Source organism: Uranotaenia lowii, chromosome 2 (genome assembly GCF_029784155.1).
Source record: "Uranotaenia lowii strain MFRU-FL chromosome 2, ASM2978415v1, whole genome shotgun sequence".
Lineage (NCBI taxonomy): Eukaryota > Metazoa > Arthropoda > Insecta > Diptera > Culicidae > Uranotaenia > Uranotaenia lowii.
Window position 1 is genome coordinate 90,258,435 of NC_073692.1, and position 10,549 is coordinate 90,268,983.

The following is a 10,549-nucleotide window of genomic DNA, read 5'->3' on the forward strand; positions in this document are numbered from 1 at the left end:
GACGTTATGATTAGGGAAACGGAAAACAACTGCTGCCGCCACTTCTTGAAGGCCGCACAGCAGGTTCTTGCTTGCTGCTGCTGCTCATCAAAGGTCTCGCGCATGTCCGGGGCGAAAACTGTGCTTGTGCTGGTGCCTTCGGGTCAACTCCGACAACCCGAAGATGCTGCCGGCTCACCCTGTGTCGGAACCGGAGAGCGTTCTCTTGTTTCTTGCTCTCTTCTTTGGTGCCAAGATAATTGAGGATCTACGGTTTTTATGGTAGCGGTAGGTCGGCAAATCGATAGAAGAACCGTCTCAAGAGAGCTGGATAAATGAAAAGGCTCTCGCCCTGGCATGCTGGATGGGCATCGATTTTGAGGCTTCGGCTGGCATAAGCGTACGTACGCAAGGCTCGTGTGTTTTGCTCGCTGGCGAAGATTCAGTCAAGGCTTGTTTACCGTGCGCTTCGGACGTGTCGATCGATTCGTGCGTAGAGATTACCCTATTATTGAACCAAAAATCATCTATGGGAAAATGTTTGTGTTGTGAGTTTTGGATCCATGCAAGCTATCATCCAGCACCATTGCCAAACGGAAAGAAAACAATTAAGGTTGATTCTGTGAAATTTCCGTAGCCCGACCACCTGGTACGAGAGGAAGTTAACCGGAGTTTGAACAGTGTTTTGAACATTTTGGTGGAGGGCGAATGTTGGTTTGGGAAGTGTAGAGGGTAAAGGAAGAACTGTGTGTGTAGCAATGAGTACCAGTGAGAAGGAGAAAAATCAATCGCAGTTATAGAAAAGCCGCGTTAATTCACGCTAGGGAAGGCTTCGAAATGTGGTTGGATTGGGAAGATAGTGCGAGAAAAAAGTGGGAATGCCCTCAGAACTCGGCAGGTTTTTAAGCGCTGATGAGCGGAAGTGGGCAATCACGGCCACTCGAGTGATGGTAAATTGAGATTTCAGAAAAGCCAATTTGGGAACGGAAGATGGAAGCATACTAAGCCGTCGAAGATTAAGTGCTTATTGTGTTCTTCTTCACCGCAAACCTTGTGAATTGGGGTAAGCTATTTACGCTGTTGCGAAACCCGAAATGACTGCAAGGATTCACTAACAGCGTGGAGTAAACAATCGACCGATTCCAGTGAAAGGACGGAAAAACATAGTGGAAAATCCCAGTGAACTCACGAGAAAAACAAACGATACAGGATTATAAAATATTCAACATCCCAAATTCACGGAGTCCCTTAGCAAGCTGCCGTTATTGGTATGTCTATACACGTGTATAACGCAACCGGCCATTAAACTGTGTGCGGCTGAACCCAAACCGTATCCCGACAGTATTACGTAATAAATTTCCGCATAAAGCACATACACACCTAACAAGGATTAAATTGGATTTATTACCGGTGAATGAAAAATAGATTTCTATATAAAAATTGATTCTTTATGATTTCACCCGTGTTGTGTTCCACCCATAATAATAAATCGGTGTTGTTGGTGGTCGACTGGCGGTCCGTTGCATCAGTCAGACGAGGTCAAAATTATGAAAATACACTCTCCCTAGCCGCGGAAGGAAGAGAATAGGTCCCCAGTACGCAGCTTGCCCAAGCTCCTTTTCATCGTGGCATTATTCAAAATAATGTGATAATCATAATTCTGTTTAATATTCGTGCCGCGTACAAACCAAACCAACGACTTTGAAGCAAAGTAAGAAGAAAAGCGAAGGAAAATAGTTCCGTGGAAAATCAATTCGCTTGGGCAAGGAAACTCCCCACAGAGTGATGAAAACAAATACGCAAAAGAAGACGCCAGGAAGCAAATGAGGTGGAAAAGCGAAAATCATTTTAACGTTCATTAACGGGCAAAAAAATGGTTGAAGGTGTGCAGTCCACTTTGGGAGCAAGTGATTTTGGTTTCGGATGTTTCGGGCTTAGAAAAGGTTCGTCATAAAAAAAAATAACCGCCACAAAAAAGTTCGTTGAGTTAAGGCGGCAGAAGAAAAGCTAAGATAAACATCCCCAGGATTAAACCCGATTAGGAAGGCTGTGTCGATAAACTGTGGCGTTAATACTGAGGATTGCCGATCGCAGAAGCAAACAACGCAAACAACTGAGTGAAAGAAAAATAACCACAAGAATAGAGCTACGAGAACAAGCTATGAACAAAATGAAGAGCTTACGGTTCAAATCGTATGTTTTTATCTGTGCAATAGAACTGTGTACAGTTTAGAAGTGACAAAGTAAGTGCGGGCGGATACGATCAAAGGCGAAAATTATATAATCCCCTGGGTAATAAGCTTAATAATTCGTAATCCTTGGCGCGCCTCGGGAAGAACGTGGGCAAGAGAACGACCAAACGTTGTGCGCAATTATCCAGATTCGGTGCTGATTATCTAGAGTCCACCCATCGTTGCTTGTGCGGAGCGTTGAATGCCGGCTGGAAATCCCTTTTTATAAACTGCCAAAGGTTTGTGTGCTGGTAGGGGTTTTTCACATGGAATAGCGGAATAAGCTTGTCTAATTCTCCGCAGAGCTGTACGATACCGGACGGCAACCATCAACGTTAGGAGAGTAAACACCCGAATGAAAGCCTTTGGTCCGCATCACCATTTGCCAAAACGAAACGTTTGGTGCTGTTCTGTCGGTAAAGTGCTGCTTTGCTTCTGAAACAAAAAAAAAAAAGATTCATGAAATATAGCACCGTACTGAGTCTTGTTGGATCTTTCGGGGTATGTGTATCATTATCAACGCATAATCATTTCGTAAGCACTGGGCTTGAACATTCCAACATTGTACCCTATACACACATCACATTCAAAACATGCAATAGTTCCCCGAGAACTGATGATCAACAAGAACCGCTGAAATAAACCTACATAATTATTACCAGAGAAAGATTATAAATAAACCACTGAATCCAACATAATCATCATGGTTGGAAAATGTGATTCTGACTTTGCTGTCCTGCCAAGGATAGCATCGATAGTGACGTCTTCGTCACGAAAAACGAGTAAAACAATTCTACATACGGCGCATCGAACGAAAACATCACCATCGCGGAAGTCCATTATCTTTAGCGCCCTTATGCTGGCAGTGGTCCTGTTGAGCGTATGCATCAATCAATCAGTTGCCGAACGAAGCTGTCCTGCTGCGTGTCAATGCAAGTGGAAAGGTGGCAAACAAGCAGTCGAATGCATTGACAAACAATTGATTATCATTCCCGAACATATTGACTACTCCACGCAGGTGCTCGATATGTCCGGGAACAATCTGCAGATATTACCCAAGGAGACATTCAGTCGAGCCAACTTGCTCAATCTTCAAAAACTGTACCTGCGCAACTGTCGGTTGGGACAGATAGATGATGGAGCCTTTGCTGGTTTGACTAATCTGGTAGAGTTGGATCTATCGCTGAATCTACTGACGGCAGTTCCATCGGCATCGTTCCAGTACATTGCATCACTTAGAGATCTCACGTTAGCTCGTAATCACATCCAAAAAATTGAATCTCACGCCTTCAAGAACGTCACTAGTCTCACGAAGCTTGATCTCTCGTTCTGTGAAATTCAAACGATAGCACCGCAGGCCTTCGAAGGCCTCACTTCGTTACATTCATTGAAACTGAACGGCAATCAGCTGTCGGAGCTTCGTCCGAAAACCATTGAAACACTGAGCAAACTGCACGGTGTAGAGCTACACGAAAACCCATGGATATGCGATTGCCGTTTGAGAGCTGCCAAGTTGTGGCTCACCGATAATAACATTCCGTACCCGATCGCTCCAATTTGTGCCGGGGGACCGGAGCGAATAATTGGCAAAACTTTTGCCGAATTACAAGTAGATGATTTCGCTTGCAAGCCAGAGATGCTGCCAGTACGTCGATACATTCAGGCGTACAGCGGAGAAAATGCCAGCATCGAGTGTCGAACAAGTGCCGTTCCTTCTGCCAGCGTCAATTGGTACTGGAACGGTAAACTATTAGTAAATAATTCCGCGTTCAGTTCCTATCAGCGAGTATACGTATACGAACAAGGTAACTTTGAAAAGCGTAGCCGATTGGTGCTAACGAATGCTCAAGAGTCGGACTCCAACGAGTTCTACTGCGTGGTGGAGAATCGTGCAGGAACTGCCGAAGCGAACTTTACCCTGCAAGTGGCGATGCGAGATATTGGATTTGCCATCGAAAACAAGCAAATCATTGGCCTAAGCGCAGCCCTAGTAATCCTGATTCTGTTTATACTGCTGATCATTCTCTTCCTGTTGGTGCGATTGCGAAGGATACCGATGACGGAAACGAAAACACCCGGACAGGTTGAAGTGATCACTTCCGTAAGTCCCTCTAGTAATGTAAATGGAAAGGTGAGCACACCTATTAATGATGTCCATTCTCCAGATCGAAAAAACTCCGGAGATCTAAAGTGTGCTAATCCGGTACAGAAACCACCTCGTTTGACCGATTTGCCGTATTCGACGTCACACTACGACTCCGGCGGTAGTTTGATCGCGTCCGGAAACTGTTTTGTGTCGCCTACGCATTCGTCCGCTGGAAATAATCCAGATCTGATAAACGACACGAAACGGCTCGGTAGCGTTAGCGATCTCGCCGGAGGCCCTGGGTTGATCGAAACTAGTGGCACAGCGCTCAATACGCTCTCGCTGATGGATCCGATCGAGCGACCCGGGAGTGGTGAATACAGTCGAGCTGGGTGCGACTCTCTCTACCCTTCTGGTCTGTGGGAAACGCACAACTCCAATCTAACGTCGGCACTGGAGCAAACGTCGGATATGCTGCTGACCCGTGCCCCTAGCAATACGATAGCAAGTGGGGGCTATACGGCGTACTCCGACAAGATACCCATCATCGGTGCCAACAGCACCATGATGAATCTCGATGACGAAACATCGTCGGTAGATTACCTGAGTCGGACGTTTCCCAGGACTCATTTCGGTGGCAGTGGAGTGCTGACGAGTGCCGGAAATGGGAGCAGTAGTGGTTCCAGCGTGGTTGGAGCTGTCGGTGGAACCACTTCCACGGTGGCCGGAATCACTGCAGCAACCGGTGGCGGCTACCCTTCCGATTACGGTCTACCGATAGTGCCGGGGGCGGAGCAGCTGCACAACAAACTCAGTAGTATACAACCGGCACATCATGGCAGCACCGGAAGCATGCCTATGAACGCGAAAACTCTGAGGGTATGGCAGAAGGGTGGCGTTCCTGTGCTGCCTCCAGTGACGGCCTTGAAACGTGCATTATCCAACAGCCGAAACTCTCCAGACGAGGGTTATCAGGAGGGTTGCGGTACTGATGTGTAGTCAATTTTTTAATTTTTTTTGTTATTTTTGTGTGTAGTCTCGATAAAGAAAACGATTGAGCAAGTAAGCGAGTCAGAGAGAACGAGAGAGAAAGCGAATGAACAAAAGTTTATATTTAATTTTGTATACCTTTATCACGATTTGTTTTTCCGAATTATTTCATTTCCGGATGAGAAGTGAAAAGTTATTTTCCCAAAGTTTTCCTTATCGGGGTTGTCGACTGAGAAAAAATAAGAAATTTGCAACACAAAACGATAGGCAGCTTTCGCCGCTGGCGAGATGCTGAAAGCAAACTGAGCTGTGTTCGTACGATTCGAGGCTCGAGGAGAATTTCGTAAAGGGAGTACGAGGAAACCGTCGAGGTAATCCTTCTGTAATGAAAAAGACTTGTAATTTAATTATTGAAACGATAATTAATTAGGTGTACAGTAAAGAAAAATCTAGTTTATATGATTATAGCGAAAAAATGAATTATATATACACATGCAAGAAACTGGAAAAATATATCAATGGTTAAAAGAAAACGAAAAAAATCGAAAAACAAAAAACAAAACCCCTAGGCTAGTTTTATATACGAAAAAAACCTGTATAAAGTTAAAAAAATAAATGAAACTGGATAAATTATTAAAAAAAAAACAACCAAAGACTTTGAAAGTAAAAAAAAACTTCTTCTAGTAACTTGCTATGGGAAGAAAACGTAAGCGAATAGAACGAAAACGACAGATGTAAAATTGTAATCTGTGGAAAATTGCTAGTACGGAGCAGAAAAACCTACATACCTTAGTAAAAACGATCTTTTAGGACGAGAAAGAGGAATAAAAAAAGCTGAAGTAAATGAAAATCAAAAAAACACTCGCTTCTTTTAGTTTTATTTATTTATATCCTTTCGAAACGATGGCATCCCAGCATTTATTTCGTCTCAGGCTTTCCCTTCCTATTTCGACCGAATGTGTATACTGTAGGGTATTGGTTTCGAATTCGTGTGTATATCCAATTTCGGGTGGCCAACACGGTTCGCAATTTATGTGCCGAGTTTAGTGCAATGCAATGTCGTCGGGTGGCTTTTTGGGGTACTCTTACCCATTCGTTTTCTCGAAGGATTTCCTGGATGACGCTGCTTGTGTTTTTCGAGTTCCTCGGCCTGGTGGAAGGATGTGGTGATTTGAGTCAAACCCAGACCGGAAGTGGTTCTTTTTTGTGTGTCAGCAAAAGGTGGGTATGTAAGTAAAGTCATCCTTCCTCAAGAAGGGTTGCGAAACGAGGGAAGTTTCAAAGTGTGCCTTCCGTTTCATTGCGCTCTTGTTTTAATTTTTCGGTTCGTTTTCTTTTTTTAACTACTTTTGGCAGCAACATTTAAGTGAAGATACTTTGTGATAGTTTTTTTGTTGTTTTTGTCGCTCTTCTTGCTTTTTTTGTAAGCGAAACCGGACGCCCCGCCGTTCTCTGGTGACGACGGAGTAAAGGCGATGAATATTATTTCTCTTCCGCAGCTCCGGCTGATTTCATTCGGTGGGTCGAGGCTGTTTTCCGGTGGTGCCAGATGAAAAAGTTTCCACGACGATGAATTACCGCGCAATGACGTCTGCTATCTGCGAAGACGAAGACCCAGAGAAGACTTTTCGGGCTAACATTAATGAGCAGTTTGGTTGGTGTTGCGAAAATTCAAGTGCCAACAACAGTCAAAGCTTCGGCTGGGAAAACGGCTTCGCCGGAGCCGCTTTCGGTTTCAGAGATTGATGAACTGTAGAGTTAAGATAAGATGGCTAATTAAATTCTTACGCCATGACTCACGGATGCTGGGAAGAAAAGGGTTGATATTACAGAGCGTTTCAATTCATTACGGTAATGAACTACATCTCGAGCGCAAGCTCAGATCACACTTAAAATAGAATTGGATAGATCATGATAGCCGTGGGCCTGACGAAAACTGAAACACGTTGAGCTTTTATCGATTTCAGCTAAAGTAATGTTGTGATGCTATTTTAAATATTTTTTTTAAAATACAAAACATCGCAATAATTCAAGCTTTATGTAACCGATGATTCTTCAGAGCATTCGGCATATTAGGACTCAAATATTCTAGACCCATTTGTTATTTAATTCAAAATAATTTCATGATATTTTTTGGGGCCTTGATGTTCTTTGAAATCAACCTCGTTTTTTTCGATTTTTTCTTATAACATATTTAAGCGGATGAAAAAAGTTTTTACATACTTTTGTTTGAGAAAAAATTTATTGACAAAAAAATTTAATTCAATATCATTTTTTCCAACAAAATTGTGAGTTAATGTGTTGCATTTATCTAAATGAATTCTTCAATAGATATTATTTTGTTAAGAACAAATACTAACAGATTCGTTAAAAAAGTCTCCAATTTAGTACTGTGAACCATTTTACAAATGTTTTAATGGTTCTGTAATGAAAGCATGAAATTGTTTATTTTTCTAAAAATATAATTTCACGACGATTGAGTTATATTTTTCTGCATTTGGTCACCTTGTTTGGAATTTGATATCAACGATTGACAAATTAAAAATTTATCAATTTTGGAATATTTTTTGGGAAATTAACAAAAAGTTTGAAAATTCCAAAAAAGATTGACTTTAATAAAATTCATCAATCTTTTTCTTCAATGTTTACTCAAATTGAGATTCCATGATTATAAGAAAGAAGTACATAAAAAACCAAAATAAATTACATTCTGAACATTTCATTCCGCTCTAAGAATTATTGTTCAAATTTATATCTTTTCTTTAGATCAACAGAAAAATTTCGAGATCAGATATCAGAATTTATAGCTAGGTCATGGTCGAAGAAAGGGGGGCTAACCTCCTTCCTCATGAAGGTAAAAAAAAGAGCAATATTCTTCACTAAAATCAAAAATATCAAATTCCTCGTCAAATTTTGATGAACGGCTAAAACGATTCTAGACTCTAGAGTAACAATCTCGATTTAGAACTATAGCCAAAACCTCGAAATCTTATCCCAGGTCCACAACTCTACTACATTTTTTTATAAATTTTCTCCCTTGTTGAAATTTTATACCCGAATATCGAATTTTAATAACTCTAGAATTAGCTTGTCAGATTGCCAAGATTTTGCTCGATTTTTTTCCACTGTTCTGCGAAATCTGGCATAAATTTTCAATATTTGCAAATTAGCCTTGATTTTTTTTTTTAAATGTTTTGGATATGCCTTGAGGAAGACCAAGACCAAAACCCGAAACGTCGACCAAATTGTAAATTTTGTTTTTACTTTCTTTGAATTAAAAAAAAAAGTTTTTAGAATCATGTGTTTTGTGCCCAAATTTGTTTACAGAATTTTACCAAAAAAAAATCTCACGTGAGCTTTCGTTATGTGGTATGAAACATAATGTAAAAAACCAGTTTTATTACCAAAAAAAAACCAGAATACTAGAACACTTGTAGCCTGGACAAAATATTTTACATGTGATATACAAATTTTTAAGTTGTTTTGATAACTTTTGCAGCAGTTTTCTGTGAATTCTTAAAATGTTTCATTCGACGTAATGAAAGCTCACGCGAGAAATTAACGACTTTTTTTGGAAGTTTGAAATATGATTGACTGATGAGTTTCGATAAAGAAAAAAACAATATTTCAAATGTATTTTTTTTTTAATTTTAATCGAATAATTTGGATATTGTCGAATATTGAGGAAAGTAGCCCGGATTTACACGGCTCAGTGTACTTGAATTTTAGTTTGGAATATCACTTACACAAAATCCTGATTCTCATTTTGGTTTTGCTTTTCAAACTCGAACTTTTTGCATATTTCTTATCTTGCATTTATTGCATATATTTCAAATTGCAAACCATTTTTATTTTATTTGAAATTTCTTTTTTTGTTTCCTATTAAAAATCAAAATTTAAAAAAGTTTCATTGCTCGCAATTTTCGTTTAGATCCTCAAGTCTTATTTGGAATAATTGATGAATAACGAATTCTTATTGAAAGCCAAAAATATAGGATTCCAATAAGATATTTCTATCTGAAGGTTCTAACACAAATTTCACATTTTGGTTAATTTCAATAGGAGTTCTTATCTGGAACATATATTAAAAAATCGTTTACAAATTCGGAATTCAAATTTAAAACTCTGGTTCAATGGCAGGGTCAATGCCAGGGTCAGATTCAGCTCAAAGTTGAGTTTTTAAATAAAGTTTAAATCATCAATGTAAGAATTTCAAAAATGACTCAAGTTGCAGTAGATCATTGTTTCAAAATTTGGATTTCGGGTTTGAAATTCGAATTTGATATTCAATTGGAGTTCATTTGGAAAAACATAAACCAGAAGAAATTCCAAATGTGTATTAAAGAAATTCGGGTTAGTTTTACAGATTCCGTTTTCAGAAAAATATTGATTTTAATTTAAAAAATGCATAGGATTTAATTATTATTTTAATCATGAGTGTTAAATTTTTGTTGGCCAAAGAACTTGTACTTTAACTTTAAGTGAAAATTCAACTAAAAATAAATAGTAGGTATTCATTTGTTGTTTAACATTATTTATAATGCAATCCATAAAATACATATTTTCAAACTAAAGTCTTTTATTTTAATAGAGTATACAAGAATAGAAAATAAATCTGATTTGAATCGCGAGTTTATTATCTGACTTACATTTGTAAATATTTGATAAACTGTTACGAATGTTAAAAATATTTATCTTTGTGGTTTACACGAATTAGCTTATAACATGCTTTTTTGAGAGAATTCAAATTTGTTTCTTTAAAACGAAACCTTAAAGCTTCCTTATTTGATTTTTTAAAATATCATATAAAAATTAACCTAGGACTTGTTCTCGAAAGTAAAAGATTTGAAATAAATACTAACTATTTATGTTAAATAACTCAAACCTGAATAACCTTATGGAACCTTAATACTATTTTGAGCTATTCTTAATGCATGCATTGTTCGAGGAAGAATATTATTGGAAAAAAATTATCACCAAAACTGCCCCCCATGAGTCGGTTCTTCCTACGGCCCTGAACCAAGCTAAAATAAAAATAATCAGTTTCCAGAGAGTGATTACCTATAACTTTAGAATCAAATTAAATTGGATCATGAAACTACGATACAATTTATTGGGTTATTACCGGTTGAGGCAACTTTTTAAAAATACACGATGAAAAAGAATTCAAAAACTCCGTTTCAATTTAAAAAAAAATTAACAATTAAAAAAATAAATAAAGTTGTTAGGCTTTAAATTTCTTCTCAGATTTTTAATACAAATT

General features: G+C 38.9%; 1 protein-coding gene across 1 annotated transcript; it reads left to right on the forward strand.

The window, feature by feature from the left end:
- The first annotated feature begins 409 nt into the window (after positions 1-409).
- On the forward strand, positions 410-6,123 carry LOC129745975 (uncharacterized). Its single transcript, XM_055739387.1, has 2 exons — positions 410-2,449; positions 2,514-6,123. The coding sequence occupies exon 2, from the start codon at positions 2,914-2,916 to the stop codon at positions 5,293-5,295; it is 2,382 nt and encodes a 793-aa protein (XP_055595362.1). The 5' UTR covers positions 410-2,449; positions 2,514-2,913; the 3' UTR covers positions 5,296-6,123.
- The last annotated feature ends 4,426 nt before the right edge of the window (positions 6,124-10,549 follow it).

Coding starts and splice junctions, on each gene's coding strand:
- LOC129745975 (XM_055739387.1), top strand. CDS start 2,914: ATGGTTGGAAAATGTGATTCTGACTTTGCTGTCCTGCCAAGGATAGCA.